This window comes from Copadichromis virginalis, linkage group LG11 (genome assembly GCF_057382275.1).
Source record: "Copadichromis virginalis isolate Kocher_CV1m ecotype Utaka linkage group LG11, C_Virginalis_male_GT1.1, whole genome shotgun sequence".
NCBI lineage: Eukaryota > Metazoa > Chordata > Actinopteri > Cichliformes > Cichlidae > Copadichromis > Copadichromis virginalis.
In genome coordinates this window covers 7616435-7637691 of record NC_140628.1, presented here as the reverse complement: position 1 = coordinate 7637691, position 21257 = coordinate 7616435, and the positions used below count along the sequence as shown (strand labels likewise).

The 21257-nt window shown below is 40.2% G+C and overlaps 1 protein-coding gene across 1 annotated transcript in view; it reads left to right on the top strand.

Annotated features, from left to right (window-relative positions):
* Positions 1-20816, top strand: part of gask1a (golgi associated kinase 1A) — a 76871-nt gene extending 56055 nt beyond the window's left edge. Inside the window, exons 4-6 of the mRNA XM_085472926.1 lie at positions 7003-7125; positions 15238-15341; positions 19213-20816. Of these exons, the coding sequence (XP_085329052.1) occupies positions 7003-7125; positions 15238-15341; positions 19213-19417 (432 nt within the window). The 3' untranslated portion in view covers positions 19418-20816. The remainder of the gene's footprint in view (positions 1-7002; positions 7126-15237; positions 15342-19212) is intronic.
* Positions 20817-21257: the final 441 nt, after the last annotated feature.

Below are 21257 nucleotides of genomic sequence, written 5' to 3'. Positions count from 1 at the left end.
CCCAGGACATGTTGGAGAGGCTATGCGTCTACTGGGGGCTACCAGGAGAGGGATGTAGCTCTGCTTATACTCCTACCCCATGATGAGTAATGCAGAAAAAAGTAATACCCACCTTGAGAAATTTTCTTTTTCAATCCAAACCTTCAGACTACTCATTCCCCAGTCTGGAAATCTTGATGCAACTTTTATCACACTAGGTTCCCCTTTGATTCTTAAGATACAACTAGTTATTCAAAATGCATTTCCTGGCCTTCACTCTATCACATTTGAATTTGTTATTTACAATCCAATATAACTTTCATGGTGTCTAATCTGTTCTCTGCTCTGAGTGACTGATGATGCATGTAACAGCATTATGCATAGCCTTTTTTTCAATTAGCAATTATAAACCTGTGCAGTCATTTTAAGAACAAATGATATGGTAATTCATGCGCATAGATTTCCTCATCCATTTTTTACTACAATGACCCCAATGCACTGCGCAAATGTGCTCGATAAGTTTCATAGCAGTTGAGCATGTAATAGGCAGAAAGCTGGCTTTAAAATAATCTTAGTGCTAATTTTCCTCCTCTGCATATACTTTATTTGCAAAGTACTTTGTTACAAATACATTACTGAGCAATATAATCAAGATTTCTCTCTAGTAAGACTCAGCCTGTGGATGAAGTCCACCATCTGGAGCAGCAGTTGGCTGTAGTCCCTCTTGACTGCAGCACTTGTGATCTTGGCATAATGGTGCATGAAACAGTTCTCCACCTGTTGCAGGTTCCAGTTAGAGTGGCCCTCCAGCTGTCAACAGCTGCAGTACAAGAACTGTGGAGCTGGAGTTTATCTCACAGCTGGTTAGCTGGTTAGACTCAAGCTAGCACAAAGTGAGAGACTATTAACACTGAACAGAGCTTAAGAGCAGAAGCCACTAACAGGGAAGCCTGATGACCACCGCAGGGGTGAAGATGAGCTGGTGAAACCCACCGTTGTCAACTCCAAAAAAAAACATGGCAACAAAAAAATAGAAAACACCCTTGCCTTGACACAACCACAATGGCTGCACCCTGCAAACGGACCACTAAAAAACCGCTGTGATTCCTGGACAGACCTCTTTTCATTATATATGAGGCGAACCTAGACAATCTTAGGAAGGTGGTTTTAATGTTATGCTTGTACATTGTATCTCCACAGGGTGCCAAATAGTAAATAGCATAGAAGAAATACATATATTGAAATTATTTTTGAAAAGCAGTCTGCTCCCTGGGATTCTACTTTGAAACATTTTGATTGTGTGCAAAAAATGCTAAGTGCTCTCCTGATAATTTAGCATTCATATTTTTGCCATCCAGCCTATCTGAAAAACTATTAGATGGACTTCCATGAGATTCGGTTTCTTAGTGTTTCGACCATATTCAATTCAATTCAATTTTATTTATATAGCGCCAAATCACAACAACAGTCACCTCAAGGTGCTTTATATTGCAAGGTACACCCTGCAATAATACATACAGAGAAAAACCCAACAGCCATATGACCCCCTATGAGCAAGCACTTTTGCAACAGTGGGAAGGAAAAACTCCCTTTTAACAGGAAGAAACCTCCGGCAGAACCAGGCTCAGGGAGGGGCGGGGCCATCTGCTGCGACCGGCTGAGGTGAGGGAAGGAAGACAGCATAGAATATGCACAGAATTATGAAGTCTGCTTAGTATTAATATGTAGTTGGAGTTGTGAAACCATAATAAGTGGATTGAAAGCAGAGGAAAGAGCAACACCTACACAAAGTCTGATTTCATTAGAGTGAAAAAAGTAAGGAGCAATACACGCTGCCCACACTGAGACTGAACGCTGAAAAGTTGAAAGAAGAAAGATAGACATGGCACCAGAGGAAAGTGTTAATGGGGATAAATGGAAAATAAGGTCTGATTGCCATGTTAAATAGGTTGCTGAACACGTGATAATGCAGTGTATTACTCTGTTCCAAATGGACACACGCAGTGGAAAAATAGATTTGAGTAAATCATACTCCCCAGATGCACTTTACAATTTGTTCCACTTTAATATTGTGTTGACTCTGACCGCGGAAAGCTGTCTCACTCTGAGGCTTGCTGGTGTTCAGTGGCAGTGTAAGTCAATATTGGCTTAGTCTCCACAAAGCTGCTGGACTGTGCTCAAAATCACTATATTCCAGTGTGGGAGTGAAATGTGGCAACGGGGTGAGAAGTCTCCTCAAAGAAGCACACAAGTGAGAAGAAACAGCAGAGGTGCATCTTTAGTACACAACAAAACACACAATCACCTCTCACACATTCTCACCTACTGTTGACTTGAGGGCAATAGGGTCATGTGAGTCATACACCCTTGAACACGTACACAAACCTTCCTTACTACATATACACACAAACCCTTGCAGTTGACCTGAAGGCAGATCTCATCAAGGTTGTATCTGTTTGTTTCTCACTCTGTCAGTCTCTGCCTTCAACACCAGGGAGTAAATTACACTCTTACACTGAGCTTTCTCTCATATTGTTAATCATTTTACCAGCTGCAGAATGGGAGAGTTGACTACAGGTTCTCATTTTTGAAATCTGAAAAATGTAGATTTATTGCATGGATACTGCATGGATTGGTTTAAGCTCCAATGACCTGGAGCCTAAACCGCTCATTGGAGCAAGTGGTTGCTACCAGTTGGCAACCACTTGCCAACTGGTAACCACCCCACTACCAGTTGGCAAGTGGTTGCTTGTTATTGCGGCGCCTTTTGAAAGAAGTTGGTTTCAGCACTAACGCATAACTTTCACACTGAAAGATAAGATAAGATAAGATAAGGTAAAACTTTATTAATCCCTCAGGTCGGTTCCTCTGGGAAATTCGGTAAGGCAAGTAGGCAAGTAATATCTGTTTCAGGTTTTTTCATCGCACTTTTTGCCCTTTAGTTAGCTAGTGATTGTCTTCCATACTAATTGCAACCACAGCAATCTGCTAGCAATTGAAGCAAACACAAGGAGATGTAATAATAATAATGGGTACTTTATTGATCCCCATGGGGAAATTACTTGTTTTTTTCTCTGCATTTGACCCATTCACTCAGTGAAGCAGTGGGCAGCCCACTAAGCAGGCGCCCGGGGAGCAGTGTGTAGGGACGGTACCTTGCTCAGGGGTACCTCAGGGTAGCCGTTAAGTGGATTCGAACCGCCGACCTTCCGATCATGGGGCGACCACTTTACCTACTGAGCTATCCCTGCCCCAAAAAAAAAGTCAACAGGTACCTGCCAATAACCATCCCCATTTATCCCAGTAGAGGAATAACACACGGTACACCTTGGCTTAGGGAAACATTAAAGACATGTTCCCATACCGGGAGTTGAACCCGGGCCGCCTGGGTGAAAACCAGGAATCCTAACCGCTAGACGTGGATGTGGCACCCTCTTTATGACTGATTTCACCTGTGTACAGCCAGCAGCTACTTGCCAACACACTGGAGAAAATACATTTTTCCCTACCAACAAGAGGTTGCCAGGAGGTCCCTGACTTATCTCTGTGTCCGTGGGATTGAGACCTTAGGTACATATGTCTCTTATCTAGTACTTTATATCACATTAATGCCATGAAACAGATTTAAAACTAACTTTTGACCCTCTGTGGATTAGAGAATAATATATTCAAACTTATCCTCCCAATTCAGTCAATAAAAATATATACTGTACAATCATTCCATCCTGGAAAAAGAGAAGTTCAAAGAAAGAAATAAAAGCCCAAAATTGCAGTAACATTCATGCCCATGATGAGTGGATGTAAACTACTGACCACAACTATGTAGTGGGGTTGGAGGTTCAGTCCTTAATCTCTCTGCGTGGTCAGATGTTCTTAGTAAAGACACTGAATCCCCCAAGGTTGCAACTGATAGCAGCCACTGTGGAAGGGAGCTCCACAGCCACTGGTGTGTTTGAATGTGTAAATGAGAAACACACTCTAAAGCACTTATCTGGCCAAGATTAAAAGGCGTTAAAGTCCACATTATTTAAAATTTCATGAAGGATGTCATCCCTGATCTTGCTAGGCTTAGATTACAGGAAGTAAAAGAGACTTGGCAGCAGGTAAAAAATAGCCAAGAGAACCTTTTGTTCCATGGAAAGTTCCATGATCACTTGAGTAAATTGCCCAGTTACCTCAGCTATTTGAGTTAAATATAGGACTTAGAATATCAGGTCACAGGCAGTTCTCATAGTAGTTGCACCGTTTTTTCACACTGAAATGTAAAAGCTGTGTTCAAATACTTTGCTGCATAGAAATAGAATGAACTTCAAAATATATGAAACCACATTCTCTCGTTTCACTAGAACATTAAAAGGTTCTATTAATTCATCTGCAGTCGCACTTGTACATGCTTTCATTTTTCAATATGTATGGTTTCAATGACTATATCTTATATACAACTGTGCACAGACGTGCTTGTTTGGAGTGCAGTCCTGTCCTGTATACATGTAACATGACGTTATCTGCAACTATTCTTTTTCAGTTGTGTTAAATCCATTGTCTGAAGTCAACACAACAGAAGTATAATACCAAACACTGGCCTGGTATGTCAGTAGAATTTAAATTCACTTAAACAGCTGTCACATTAGGTTGGACATTTCCCAAATATCAGGCATAGTCTGAGTTGTTCATAACACCAAATGTGTTTGCATATTTTTTGGCAGCGATCACTGAGTATGCGGTGTAGAATATTCATGTCTCATAACCAAAGCTATGAATTTCACTTTTAGCCCTAATCAGTACTTCTCTTGTTTTGAACACAGATACTAAATGTGAGTCTATTTTTTTTTTAACTCCATGAGATTATCTGTCAGGCCAGCAGCCAGAAGCAGATAAGTGACTGGGGTGATGAGCAAGCAGGACTAACCCAAAGCTCCATGTCTTTTCCTTTGTAAGCATTGATCTTTATTCCAAATCATTTGGCCAAAAACAGTAAGATGTAAAATAACAGACTATAAGGAGAGCAGAATGAAGTCAGAGATTCTTCTTTTATATGCGTTATTTGAACTATTTTTTTTTGCTCTCATACTGTTTAGAGATCTACTCCATAGTAATCATAGTACCAAACAGAGATGGGCAGTAACGCGTTACTGTAATCTGATTACTTTTTTCAAGTAACGAGTAAAGTAAGGGATTACTATTGCAAAAACGGTAATTAGATTACCGTTACTTTCCCGTAGGAACGCTGCGTTACTGCGTTACTAAAACTGTGATTTATTTTGCGAGAATGTCTCATGACAGTGACGTAAGCGAGTGCGACGTATGTGACAACAGCTGTGTGCAGATCAACAATGGATCATATATCGAGTGCGGGAGAGAGTATGACCGTGCAGCGTTTAAAGCGTGGAAGTACTGACCTTACTTTGAGTTTGATTCCATAAAAAGTGACAAAAACATTAGCGTCCATTAGCATGGTGCGTGGGAAGAAAACTTCTTTTTACAGCGAAAAAAACCCCTAAACTTCCAACAAGCACCGAGTGCGCAACGACGTAATGGGAAATTCACAGAGAAACTCGCGGATTCTTCAACTGACCGCTGCGGCACACCTGCACCAGGGTAAACCTCCGCCTACCCTGCTCCTGCTATACAGGTGAAAATAGAGCAAAAGGACCGCTAGTCTTTGATTTTATTTATTTTCTGCTGTGTTTTACTTGCATCTATTTGAAAGAGTGAGTGTAAACACACAAAAAAAATATTTTATGTGCTGGAATGTGCAGAAAATAGGTTTGAATATTAAACAAATTTCTTCCAGTCAGAGAATGTTGCATATAATTAAATTTTTGCTTGATGCATAAAGTTAAAAGATTAAAACTAATAAAACAAGTTTTAAAAAGAGACTTTTCCATTTGATTACATTTTGTATGATGGATTATGCAGAAAAAGCAGAATTGGGCTGAAAGATCTATCGCTTTATCACCTATTCAGGTTGTAAATCGTGTTTTTAAAAAGTAACTAAGTAACTAAGTAATTAATTACTTTTGAAAATAAGTAATCAGTAAAGTAACGGGATTACTTTTTGGGGGAAGTAATCAGTAATTAGTTACTGATTACTTTTTTCAAGTAACTTGACCAACACTGGTACCAAATGCTTTGGGCTTTTAATAAAGATTTTAGTACTGGTTTGGTTTTATTACTGGTTACTTCCTCCCTACCATTGCTAGATGTTGCTCATAGGGTCTATATCTTACAGTATAAAGTGACCTGAGAAAGCTGTTGTTCGATACTGGTGCTGTAACTAAATTGAACTGAAAAATAATTCTTAACAAATTAGTAAACATTGTAATTTCAATTGTTTGTAACCAGTAAATAACTGTTAGCAGAGTTTTATTCACTATCAATTAATAATCATTCAATTGTGTTACATTAAATCTGATATTGATAATTCTACAGCTAAAGCCTCCACTCAGTGTTGATTTACTGTGTCATAAATAAATATGTATTTGTTTTAAATCATATTTTATTTGATAAATTACAATTAAAAGATCAAAGTGGAAATTTGCATGTATTACACAGTGCCCTTGTATTAATTCCTGAATTACAAATCACTTGTCTTGAATCACTGCAATATTTAATATGTTTAAATATTAAATATTATTCTATATAGTTTTCATCCTAAAAAAACTATATTAGTGCGACTGTTTGTATTTCTGTCTTAGCCAAGCTTCATTATTGCAGCACTAAGTCTGAGGGGCACTCTTGGAGCAACTATTTTAGAGACGTGCTTCCTTTGCATACACTCGACCTTTCTACTGAGTATCACAAAGTGCAGCCTGGTAGCTTTTGCACAAACATGTTGACAGACAAACAGAAAGGCAAACAAATGCCCCTGAAAACTTTCTGCCGATGCATGTCCGCATAACAGCAGTTTGAGAATTCTTGCATTGCTAACTTTCTGCTAATTTACAGATCAAGGCTCTGCAGCAGAGGTCAGTTAGTAACCTCTAGGTCAATTATTATCATTGCATGTTCTTTGTTTTGCAGGTAAACGACCGGCTGGACAGGTACTGCTGTGGATTCATACCTGATCCCGCAGAACTCTGCGTGGAGAACCGGCTTTATGGAAAGTGTGCCAACACCAAAGACCTGCTGCTGGTTCACATCCTGGTACGTATCACAGCCTGCCCTAATGCTTTTTCATCCTGTCTAGTCGCTGCAGACAGTAGACCCTTACGTTTCCTCTTTGTTCCATTATCAAAGTAATTTATGTCCCGAGACACTACAAGGCAAACATTAATCAGTTATCTTCAGTCAGCAGACCACTTCACTGGTCACTGTTTGATGGATGTGATAGCAAACAATGCTTTTCTCTTGCCATTCTAAATTGTTATTTAATCAAAAAAATATTTAAGTGTCGGTTTTCTGTTGTTGCCAGATCATTATTCATTATATCAGTGGGAATGTACTGAATAAAAACCACCTTGGCTCCCCAGTTTTCGTTACACAACAATTTGTTGCTGTCATTCTTCCGTGGAAAGACAATGGTTCTATATTTAAATGATACAGCAGGAGTGGATATTAAACTCTCCGAGTGTTGATGTATGTGTATTCACAGACAGAAAATGAGTTCAGAGCCTGGCAGATGTTACCGAGCTGGAGCTGATTATGCTGCATGTGCTTCATATTGTTTATAAGAATAGATAAAAGCTCACAGCATTTCCTGCAGGAAACAAACTCTGCAGAGAGAGTCTTGACACATCTTAGCAGCACAAAAGAAGCAATGTTAGGTACATTGGAACTTCACAGAAATTTAGACTCTTGAACAATATAAAGACAATAAAAACACCATGACGGCCCGTCAGTCCAAGTTAGTCCAGGTGTGTTGTTTTTGTACAAGCAGTCGGGTTGTGTGCTTTTGTGCTTTCTCTGGGTTAGCTGAACATCTTTGCACGCTCCGAGTGACACACAGCAGTCTGTTTCTAACATCTGTTTGTTTGTACGTCTGATACAGTGGAGGGGTTTCTGGGCTGCATGTTCTCAAGTTGCAGTCAGACAGTTCTGTGACATAAAAAAGTGAAACATACCACGTTTGTATTTGGCCAGTCTCCCTTTTTTATGAACCCTTGGGCAGCACTGTTGATATTTTAAGATTACAGGTGCACAACTGCACTTTCATCTCAAACACCAACTTCTATGTCAAGCCAACTTGACCTTCATTATCAGGGATAATCGCTGGTGATGAAATCTACATCTGCAGGTATGACCTAACAAGGGAATCGTCATTTAAAGGGGCCAAGACACCAGGAGCATGCATGTCATTTTCTTTACAGGTCACAGGATTGTGCACTTGTTCTTCCTGTGGAGTCTGAGGGAGAATGGTCAGGCTGCCTGTGTATGATCAATACTAAAAAAATCAACATGAGCACAAAAGCTGAAATGGTAAATGGACTGATTCTTATATAGCGCTTTTCTACTCTCCCGGAGTACTCAAAGCGCTCTATACAACATGCCACATTCACCCAATCACACCGAATCTCACAAGCACTTTCTCTAATCCGAGTGCTTTCTAATGACATTTACACACAGTCATACTCTCTTGGATGCATCGGAGAGCAACTTGGGTTTAGTATCTTGCCCAAGGATACTTGACATGCAGGCTGGAGAAGCCAGGGATCAAACCACCAACCTTCCGATCAGTTGGTGACCTGCTCTACCTCCTGAGCTACAGCCACCCCAACCCCATCATTTTGGAATTAAGTGGATTCTTAATTCCAAAATGATGTTCCATGTAAATGGTAAATGGCCTGCATTTGTATAGCGCTTTTCTAGTCCATAGGACCCCAAAGCGCTTTACACTACATTCAGTCATCCACCCATTCACACACACATTCACACACTGGCGATAGCAAGCTACATTGTAGCCACAGCTGCCCTGGGGCGCACTGACAGAGGCGAGGCTGCCGGACACAGGCGCCACCGGGCCCTCTGACCACCACCAGTAGGCAAACACGGGGTTAGTATCTTGCCCAAGGATATTTGGCATGCAGCCAGGATGCAGCCTGGGATCGAACCACCGACCTTCTGATTAGTGGCTGACCTGCTCTGCCACCTGAGCTACAGCCACCCCAATAAACGTGCACCAATGATCAACCATAAAGACTCTGATTAATGACTGTGTGAGAGCATCACTGGCTTTATTTCCAGACTGCAGAGTGTACACAATGCATATGTCCAGGTGGGGATGATGTGTATGTGTGTGACTGGAGAAGGCAGATTGTGTTTCAGCTTTCTCGGGTGTGCGCTGTGCTCCTGACAGTGATCATGTTCACTGCAGAGATTTCACACACATAAGCTAAATGAGAGCTATCACCACGATCAATCACTTTGACGCTCTGTTCTGAAATTCTTTAATTCCCGGTGATGCTATCCTGGATATTAACCACTCATGATCTTCCTTAATGTGATGAGGAAGACTCACTACATTCATATTTGGGAAAGGTGCCCCAGACTTTTTCCTCATCCTGCCACATGCTGTCATTATCCTGTTAGCTGCTGTGAGCTACTCACCGTGAGTGTCGGTGTCAACAGTCCGACCCTCTGCTACGTTCTCCAGGAGTGTGGAAGTTGATTGTGAAACACTGAGCGGACGTTGAAATTTAATTTGGCTCACTGATACTGAAGTAACACTGCTGACATGAATGTTTATCATAAAATTAATGTTTTTCACGAAGTCTGCAAACCCAGTGCCAAAAGAGTTGGCACACTGTATAAAATGTCAGTAAAGAAAGAATGCAATGATAGAACATACAAAATATATCAGATGTTTGAAATATTTTCTCATTGTGAATTTAATGAAAGGAACACATCAGCCGGAGGAACATTTTGCACATAAGTCAGTAAGATAGGCAGCTGGTCAGTAATGTGATGGGCATAAAAAAGACTTTGGATATTTCATCATCAAAATATCCTGGGAGGCTGGAGCAATGACTCAGCGCAAAGGACAACACCAAATATTAATATTGGATCCCTGAGATCTTTGGGCTCTGCATGAAAAACAGACATGAATCTGGCATGGAAATCAGAGCAGGGCTCAGAAACGTTTCAGAAATAACTGTCTGTGAACACGTTTTGCTGTGCCATCCACAAATGGAGGTTAAAAAAGAAGCTGTATGTGAGCATGATCCAGAACCCTGGCTGTCTCCTCTGGACCAAAGCTCATCTAAAATGGACCGAGGCAAAGTGAAAAACTGCTCTGTGACTAGACAAATTGAAATTTGAATTTCTTTTTGGAAAATACGGACGCTGCATCCTCTGAACTAATAAGGAGAGTTACCATTCAGGTTGTAATCAGCACTCATTTCCAAAGCTGATATGGGGGTGCATTAGTGTCTGCAGCCTGGTCATCTGGAAAGGCACAGCCAGTGCATCTATAACAAGAGCATGGCTTTGTAGTACGAGAGTCTGGGTCCTGGCCTGCCTGTACTTTAGACCTTCTGGCACATCATGAACTGAAAAATATAGTTAGTTAAGACCCAAGATTGCTGAGGAGCTAGAGTCCTATATCAGACAAAAATAACAACATTCTTCTCCAAAAAGTTTAGCAGCTGCTCTCTTTCAGTTTCCAGATGTTTATGGACGAAGAGGGAAGCTACACAGTGGTGAATGTGGCCCTGTCCTGGCTTTTTTCAGATGTGTTGTTGTCATCAAATTCAAGCACTATTTCTATACTCTAAATATACCATAATATTACCTAGTAAAAGATGCTAGACTACAGTTAAATCCATATTATGATCATTCTGCACCACTCCAAAACCTTCTTTTGCCACGGAAAAGCAAACGTTCTATTTTGTAACTGAAATGCATGGACACTGTTATTCTGTGGCTAGCTTTATTGGAATGTGCATTTTATGGAGGAGAGTATTTGAATTGACGGTCAAACTAATCATCTTACTCTGCAGCTCTTGTGGCTGATACAGATGCTGTGTATCAGCCACAGCATCTGTATCATTTATTTGAAAAGCAGAGATGTTGTGAGGACAAGCAACGGCCTTGGATGGCTCAAAGCTATGATGTTTTGGCTCTGTCCCGTAACTCCTTAATGAGTTCCCCTGTCCCACATATTTCTGGTCCTTAATGATAGAGGTATTTTGATAAACAAAGCAGACTTAATTTACTTTGAAGCATCAGGGGGAAGAGGAGACTCCCAAAACAGCACAGTGAGGCAGACGAGTTTTTACAGTGAGTGATGCGCTATTAAAAAAGAAGAAAAAATGACAAACCTAAAAATATGTCAATCAACATCATTCAGTAGCTTTTTGGGTTTTCTCAACTTTTGCCTGTTGTTGTTGTTGTGAGCTTTACTAAGATTTGCATGTTTAGATAACAGCTTTGGCAACTTTAATTTTCTTTGTCACTAAATTATGTGCATGTGAGGTTAACAATACTAGCTTCAATTACATGTTCAGAAAATTTTGCTTGTAACCAAAAAATTGAGTTGACATATTTGGTTTGGCATTGATTTTTATGCCAGGCCTGGAACCAGCCGGGGTTTTACATCAGCTTGTGATTTGGTTGAGTTGGTTGTTACAATAAAAAATGTCAGTTAAATATATTTAACTGACATTTTTTATTGTAACAACCAACGATTTATACAGGAAAATAATGACTATTAACAAGGTTGCCCAAACGTTTGCATCCCACTGTATCTGCCAAAATGCAGCTACTAATGGGACTCACACAAATCTAAAGTGTATTTTATTATCTGAATGTTACAATGTGTAATATTGGCTTTGATAAATGCTGGCAAGTTTATATGGCATGTAGCAAATCACAAGCAACCCACACAGGTGGCACAGTAGCTAATTTCCTTATCATGTGGACGGATCAGGATGGGATATTAACAATGTATTGTCTTTTCCACAACCACATTGATTGAGTCGCACATTGATTTATCCAGAAAAGGTTTTCATTATTATAAAGTATTCCATCAAATAATGTTCTGTAATGCTGGGATTACACTGTGTGATTTTTTTTTTTTGCTCATTTTGAGCCGATTTTTCAGTCGTGCGACCGTTTTGGTGATCGGCCCGAGTTTGGCCTTCATCGTGTGTCATGCATCGTGTAGTATACGTGGGGTAACAAGAAGCGATTAACACCTCACGACCAGCTCCCGATCATCAATCACTTGGTCGTAAGAAAATCAAACGTGTTTGAAATCCTGTCGGCCGTCGTGAGGGTGTCACCGTAGACTCTCACACTGCGCACACGCAAACACAGAAATGAAAGTGAAAAGACGGAGCAGCACAGCGGTGCAGCGTATGATCTGGACACAAGCGATGGAGGCACAACTTGTAGAACTTTGGCAAGCTCATCTGAGCCTTTTCGATGTGGCCTCACAAAATTTTCATGACCACAACAACCGTGAAAATAATTGGATGGACATTGCTGCTCAATCACAGCTGCCTGATCAATGTTTTTCATTAGCAATTTAGCAAAGTTGATGTGTGAGTGAAAAACAGAGAGGGAGAGAAAGGGAGAGCGAGCGACAGATTTTCTGTTATAACCTTCATGTTATGGACGCACAGTGTGAGCACTCAGGTCGCATCAGAGTATCGGGCCGTATAGTGTGAGACCCTGCATCATCACCTATGAAATTCTAACCCCTGTGAGTCAATCGTACAGTTCGAGCAGGGGCTGAATAACGCGACTGAAAAAAATTGCACAGTGTATGCCCAGCTTAACTGAATTGATTTATCCAGATTGCTGATACAACATCCAAGACCCCACCCAGTTTCTAGTATTTTCTAACAGTAGAGTCTGTCTTAATAGAAAATATCAGTTCTCATTGTTTGGCTGTTTCACTGCCATACTAATTTGCTAAGGGTACAGGGGAGGTCGTTAAATGTTTTGTTTATGAAGCGAAGAGTTCATGTCTGAAAAAGCCACTTGGGTTAATGTGAGAATGAAATACTGAAATGCTTAGAATGCAGTTTGACACGGTCCAAGTGGACTGTCGTGTGTCTTTCAATCTGTGTAATGGTGACACACTATTTAAAGAAACTGTTAAAGGTGAACTGTGGTTTCACTTATCTTTTTTATTTAGGGACACACATAATGTATTTTATCCCCTTTGTAAAGAAACTGCACAAAATTATATAAATCTGTTGTCACAATCTGGGTGAAGCAGACTGTGTGGAGTGAGGACCCAAGTGCTGACACTGACAGTGCTGAAACAGTACAAAACAAAAGGGTGAAACTAAACTATAACCAAAACTGTATGATCTAACGCTAACAAAAACAAACCTGGAACATGAACATTAAAACCTGGCATGAAATACCTGGACCATGAAGGCTTGACATGAATACGTGAAATCCCCCCAGACTGGACAAGGAATGAATGAAAACTCAGAGACTAAATAATAATAATGGATTGGATTGATATAGTGCTTTTCAAGGCACCCAAAGCGCTTTACAATGCCACTATTCATTCACTCTCACATTCATACACTGGTGGAGGCAGCTACGGTTGTAGCCACAGCTGCCCTGGGGCAGACTGACAGAAGCGAGGCTGCCATATCGCGCCATCGGCCCCTCTGGCCAAGACCAGTAGGCAAGTAGGGTAAAGTGTCTTGCCCAGGGACACAACGACCAGGACAGAGAGCCCTGGGATCGAACCGGCGACCTTCCGGTTACAGATGCGATTCCCAACCCCCTGAGCCACGGCCACAGGAGGTGATATGGTGAAGTGGAAACACATGGGGAAGCAATGGTTTTACTTAACATAATGACGACACAGGGGAAGTGAAACTAAACACACTGAGCACAGAACACCAGAGCATTTCAAAATAAAACAGGAAACATAATGGGAGGCAGACATGGCACACATGATAGACTAAGGTTGTGTCCACATTCATGGGCTGCATCCTCCTGAGGACCCGTCCTTCGCGGTCTACGTGGGCCGGGTCCTCAGAAGGTCAGGTAGGCGGGAAGTAAACAGCTGTGAAATTGGACGGTCTAGCCTTCAGATTTGCGTCACCGCTGTCTCGGTGGAGTTTAGTAAACTCAGCCGTCTGCTCCTTGCTATCTAAAATATAACAGGACACTGGTGTAAATTCTCGACCATCTCACACTTCTGTTTAATCAGTTTTCTGTTTGACGTTTATTCAGATGTGTGAAAACCACACAGCTAGTTTGATTTTATCTAATCTAATCTAATAATTTTAATCTCAGCCAAACCGATTTACTCACGAACAAATAAAACACTGAAAAAAGCCAAACAATAACATTTTTAGGTTATGTAAGTGACTTTTATATCACGTTTAACCTGAGTAGCGAAAGACCGCGGTGATCTGAAAATGATGCGCCGGGAGTTTGACGTTCTCGCCGGCTCTAGTGACCCTCGAGCTCCCAGCTAGCTATCGAGCTGGTGGATAACAGACGTTTCCGAAAACGTCGGAGCACTTTTGCAAATATGTGGTATCTTGATAAACCGAGCAGATATTTGAAGTTTACACAGCTGCATTCTCGCCTGAAAATATGTTTATTTTGTGACCCAGAAAGAGTAATAAGAGTAATATTAAAAACTTAGCAGCGGCCACCATTGTTGGAAACTGGAACTGGCTGGGCCGCGCTATGAATTCTGGGATATGGTGGGCCACGAAGGACACACCCGACCCATCCTTCAAATTCGGGGAAAAAGAGGACACATTTGTCGGCTGCATTCGGAGGAGTCTACGAATTTGAACAGCCTGCGTTGCGTCACTGTGATGTAATCGGCCTTCAAATGCGTCCTCAGGAGAATACAGCCCATTAATTTGGACACGACCTAAGACACACGGACACAGAGGAAGAAGGAAACTGGAGATGAGACATGGAAATAACTAAGCACAAACAGACCATGATAACTGGGAGGAAAAGGAATGGTTCACAAGGGGAATACGTGTAAGCAAGGGGGAGATGGCAGACAAAAACATTACTGAAACGCATTAAACACAAGGGGGTGAAGACACTAGGGGGACTCTAATAAACAGAACCTAGGCAAAATAGAAATGAGCTTAAGATAACTAAATGAGACTTAAATATAAACCGTAAACATCAAAATATAAGAAAACAAAAAACACTGTGTCAAACAACCCAGGATCTGTAGTTTATCAGCTTTATTTATTCCTGTTAATATTGTATTACGTTTAATGTTACTCACTTCCAATCGGTGCACACTTCCTTCTTGGTGAGCAAACAGTAGGCTCTGTGTTGACTGTGTATGTTTGCGTGTATTCTCAGGTGAGGAAGACGGATCCCTCCACACTGGTGTTTATAGATAATGCAGGGAGACCACAACAGTCCACAGACAACCTCAACTTCAAGCTGGTTGAGGGCATTGATGAGTGAGTATAAAACATTATGTCAGAGAAGAAGCAGGCAAATGAGATTTTTTTTTTGTGTGCGTGTCCTTCAGTCTAGCAGTGAGGTTCAACAAATTACACCATGCCGATTGAGAAACTCATTTTAGCTCACAGCGGGTAGAAACAATGATGTAAGGAAATGTTCCAGGAAAAAATAAAACACATCCAACAACATATTTCCCTGGTGACGTTTCTGATTTGAACAGCTTTCAAATCAGCAGCACAGAAACGTCCACTGGAAGCTTGTTAGATTTTTGTTACAATGTCTGTCTGATTAGATTAGCGTGCTTTCAATTAGCCTGCTATTCAGTATACTGAATGAATCAGCTCTGATAGAAATTCCCCTTTGTCTGTCACTTAGGATTACTAAGCTCTTCCATAAAATTCTCTTAAATATCTTAAGCCTGGACTTGGAGCTGAATGAAAATAGAATGTTAAAGTCACATATTATTTCTCATGACTGAAGATTAAAGAGAAACTTGTTAGTTTTCAGAGGTGTTACAGGACAAATTTTATTGTATTTATTTATTGTATTTATTGTATTTAATGCTTGCTGTATTTAATTAATATAATTACATTTTAATATACATTCATTTTCACATGATAGTTATTCTTGCTTTTTTGTACACTTTATTGGGTTGAAGGTTTAATTTGAATTTATAAAATAAATTGTTTTTGTCAATAAATATGTCATTACTATACTGTTAAATTGTTCATGCTCATAATAAACATAGTGTGAAATATTGAAGTTAAATTAAGCCCAAAGCTCAGGCTTCAAACTTTGCTCTTTATGAGCAAAGAGTAGAAGAAAACTTTCAGAGATTGAGCGTTTAGCAGAGTGCTCTTTAAGAGCAAAGAGTAGATTTGCTCATAAAGAGCTGGATTTGAGCTGACCTCTAGGTCAGTCATACAAACAAAGCTCAAAACTTACATCTTCTTTTATACACATATCATCTTTTTTTTTGTCCACAACAGCTGCAGCAGTGTCGGTCTACTGGAATTAGATTGAATTTCTTGGCTGATGAATAAAAAACATTAAACTAAACTACTAGAAAGATTTAGGTCCCAAAAGTAGTTTTTGTGTTTTTCTTTCTCTTTTTTTCTTTTTAGTGTGGTGATTTGTTGAGCTTTGCTGCTCTTGCAGCACTAGAGAATGGCTAATATTGATGTCTCTAAAGCTTTTTGCCTATGACTTATTGATTCAGGAAGCTTGAATCACCAAATGGCTTTCCAACCTGACAGAAGTCTGCACTGCATTATCACAAAAATCTAGTATGGCACAGCACTGTAAAATAAAAAAGTAATAATAATAATGTATGGCCTCCCTTTTCCTTGTTTGTGAAAATCTTCATTACAAAATCTCCCTGTATGATTATTGATCTGTTTGTGAAAAATCACGCAGAGACTCAGAGGCAGAGAACTATGGACAAAACAAAATTAACTTCAGATAAACTGCAGACAGAACAAAAGGCACAAATATTTAAAGGCAACAACAGGAAATCTGGCTTTGTTTAACCCGAAGAGCCAACAAAACTGAATTAAAGAGCAGATTACAAACAATAAGTTAAACGCCATCCTTCCAGCAGAAAGAAGCGAACATGTAGTATGAACACTCACATGCACGACATCTCCTATACAGGAGTATAGTACTCTGTGTGAAAGCATGAACACAACAAATCAGAAAAGTCCAGAACACCATTATTTCAATTCAGTTCAAAAGATACAACAGCAATCAGTGCTTTTTGTGAGTCTGCCAGTGTCAGGGTTTTTATTGAAAAAATGACATATTCTTTCGATACAAAAACATGTTCATGCCTTTTTAATTTGTCATTTATTAAAGTTCTAAATATATATTTTACCTCAAAAGTACAGTTTTTAAATGTAATGTTACTGAAACAAAAAAATAATTAAAAAAAATAAAAATCTATCTGATCGAGAAATCCCTCATCTTTGGAAAAGAGAGTTTATTACAGAGAAATGTCTCTTTCCAAAATAAAAGCTATACTATCCGCTTCTTCTGGGCTATATTCTCAGCAGCATATTAAACATATCAGGTCCCCATAAGGAGAATCATGTGCTAATGACTCGGGTAAAGTTTGTAGCATGCGTGCTTGTTGTTTTTGTCTGCTTCCACTTGTCTTTGCACTAGGATGATGTCGGCGTAAATGTGCAGTAATATTCATTGTGTTCCCACTAGTGCTGTCAGCGTTAATCTCGTTAAAATGACATTAACGCCATAACGCAGCAAATCTCCGTTAACGAGTTACCGCAGATCGCCCCGTGCGTGGGGCTGGACGGCGTCAACACGTTGATGAGCTAACTGCGCTAACGCACTGCGTGGCACATCTAACATACTGTTTTACTTTTGTCCATGATGCGCTTACCTTCAGGGTCATGCTTGACATGAAAACCAAAATAGTTCCAAACGCCAGATCTGAATGAGGGTGGGGGAGGTTTAATTTTGGCTAGCGTTGAGGCAGTTGCCATGTTGCAACGAGCTTAGCTTCTGTCTTGCTAGCTTGCTCAGTGGATCTACGCTCGACAGTGCAGCCTAGGCGGAGTATTTGAACGCAGATCCACTGAGTGCTCAACACAGACAGCATCGTCAGAAGAAAAGTTGTGTCAAACTTTTCTTCTGACGAAGAAAATTGTTTGATACATTTGCGTACCGAACCGAAAGCACTGTATCGAACGGTTCAATACCGATACGAGTATTGTTGCACCCCTAATTTATATATATATATATATATATATATATATATATATATGTGTATATATATATATATGTATATATATATATGTGTGTGTGTGTGTGTATATATATATGTATATATATATATATATATATATATATATATAAAATCAACAGTGAGTTCTGTTGATTTTATTTGTGAACACATGTCCATAAACATGGCTTGCCCATAAAAATATAACCGCACATCCGAGGATAAGAGTCAACCTTGAGGTGACTTTTAAAAATGCAGTTTTTAAAAGATTGTGTTGTATAGAATGCATCTTGTGTAATAATTAAACAACAGTCTCTTACACATCCTTAAGTTGAATTTCACCTTTGCAGAGTAAAGGGTATGTTATGCAGTGGGATGCATACAGTATGAAGGGCGGTAGAGTTTTCAAAACTTTATTTATATTTACACAAACTCAAAGAGAAGGACAACATGTTTTTTAATTGCTGTGTAGTTGTTGCTTTTTGATTTTTTAGAAGAAGCTGAAATGGGGCTGTTAAGCCACGCCCCTGAGAGGTAATGAAGAAAAGTGTCAGCTTCCTTTTAATGAATCAGCCAGGTTCAAAAACTAATGATGGCTGAGGGAGTATCTGCTGTGTAATAATCACTATCAACATGAATTCTTCTTGTGGCACAGAGTGACTCCACCTCTAGCTCCGTCACCAAGTCTAAAAGTGTACTCGTATATTAAAAATATACAGTTTGTGTGTAACCTCAACATTGAAGTAGAAGAGCATCCCAGCAGAATGAACCTTTTTTTGATAATCCACAAGTTTTCTTCTTATGCCACCCTCAGGCTAAGATGTCAGCCTTCAGTAGCCTTGTAGCCTTTATTCTAGCAGCATGCTCAGGGCAATTTTTTGAACTTTTCATGGTAAAGCATTTTCTTCTTTTAAAGTGTTCTGTACAAATCAGGCTTGTCGCCATTGTTTCATCCCTGGCACTGCTAAAACCTAAATCATGAGCAGGTTCTTTGTTTTTTCCTATATTGTGACGAATAAAGAACATGACGATCTTTAGAGTCTGCACACAAATATTTTAGTTTTCTAGTCTGTGAAACAGCCATTAAAGCTACAACATATCAAAACCAATGTTATGTCTTTTGTCAGATTTCCAGAGAAAGCTGTGTCTGTGCTGCGCTCAGGCTGTCTGGAAAGTCTTCTGCTACGCTCCCTTTACACAGACAGGGAATTCTGGGACAGCCACGGCGGGTCCAGCGGTCTCGGGCCTCTCATCCACATGGTGGAGCAGAGAGGAAGAATTCTCCTGCAGCACATCAGGGACAAAAAGCTTCAGCTCAAGAGGGATCTGTGACTGACCTGATCAGGCCAGCCTGGATTATAAAGTAGATGCAAACTGCATCTATTAGCTGTCGTCAAAGAGAGCAAGAGTCTCTGGAAGAAAAGAAGCCTGCAGCAATGAAATGCATTGTATAATTTAAAGCACAAAAGTCATTAAGATTGAAAAGTGCGCCGAGGCACAATGAAAACAGATTTAGAATGGTTTTTGCAGTGCAGAGTCATCCAGGGCTTGCATGGTGGAATAAAATATTTAAATGTGTGCAAACAGATCAACAAAGCAACAAAGTGGACTGAAACACTGGGAGCTAAGTGCACTGTCTGGCAGCCCGAGCCCAGCAATTCATGAACATGTTTGACTTTTTCACTTCATAATACGCTTTTCATTCTTCGTTGGTTAGTCTTAGTGTTCTGTAGTATTGGCTGTACAGCAGATACAGTATTTTTAAAAGGTGCAACTGCTTTTAGGTCAGCTGGAGAGATGGACCCCTGTGCTCTTGCATTCTGGTCTGCACTTTGTAAAGATGCTAAAGGGCCCTCTAGACTGACCAAATGTCAGCATGTGGTGCTCTTAGAGTAAGATTGAGTTGATACAAAGCACTCTGAAACTTTCTAAAGGTATATTGCAATTTGCGTTATTTCACCAAGTCCTACCACAAAAGACAGTTCTGTTTTCACTTAAAGTTTGATGTCTAGGCTTCAAGCTCATCACTCCCACCACATATGATTCACACAGAAACTAGGGAGTGATGACTAAACATCCTCCCTGGAGCCTACAGGTTGATGGAGGTAGAGACCCCGGACAGCAGAGCCATTAATATGTCAGAGGGAGAAATGGGAAATTCGGGAATGAAGGAAGACCGCTAAGGTTTCGGCAGGTATATGACATAAGGAGAGATAGTGTGTATGACTTACCAGCCTGAGCTCACAAGCTTCACTCCATTTAATTCATTACAAAATAAAGTGTGTTGTCATGTCTCTGCTTTAGCCATTTTTATTGTTATTATTCAGGAAACAGATTCAAAACTAAACCTGAAGATGTGTCATTGTGTGTACCCCGTTAAAAAAAGAGCCAGCAGTCCTAAATTTGATTGACTCAAATTAGGGCTGGGCGATATGACCCAAAATTCATATCTCGATATTTTTTAGCTGGATGGTGATATACGATATATATCTCGATAATTTTTTTTTAAAGCCATGATGTAAGAACAAAAAGAGAGTTGTTAGCCAAAGCTGTGGCCCAGATGTCACACAGGCACTTTTAGTAACATACAGCGTAGATGTACATGAAGAAATTACTCAAAAATAAATTATCAGCATTTATTAAATCAGTGGTTCCCAAACTTTTTTTGCTAGGCCCCCCTTTATTTTACAAGAAAAATGTTTATATTCAGCTATGCTCCATCTCCTGCGCCCCCCCCCCCCTGCAATGGCTCTGCGCCCCCCCCCCAGGGGGCGGGCCCACACTTTGGAAAGGTCTGCCAGCGCCGTGTTCCTCTGCGGACAGTGTACTCCCGAACCATCTGGTCCATCACATCCACGCCACACTTTGTTTTGTTGTAAAGGGTGACAGTGTTTGGCTTCCTTTTGGTAGTGTTATCAGTCTGAACCACGCTGTGCATGCTGCTAAGAATATAGACTGTCTTCTTCCGTTTGGCCGCATACGCCGTCAGCGTGGCAGCAGAGGTTGAAAACACCTAAGAAATAAGATAAATTGTTATTTCCATAGCCCTTTTACACACAATGAAACACATAAACATAGAACCACAAAAGACCTGCAACATACCTGAGTGGTGAATTCATTGCGATCTGTCTGTCTAGTGGATTGAGGAATTTTCCTGCGAATCTTGTTGACT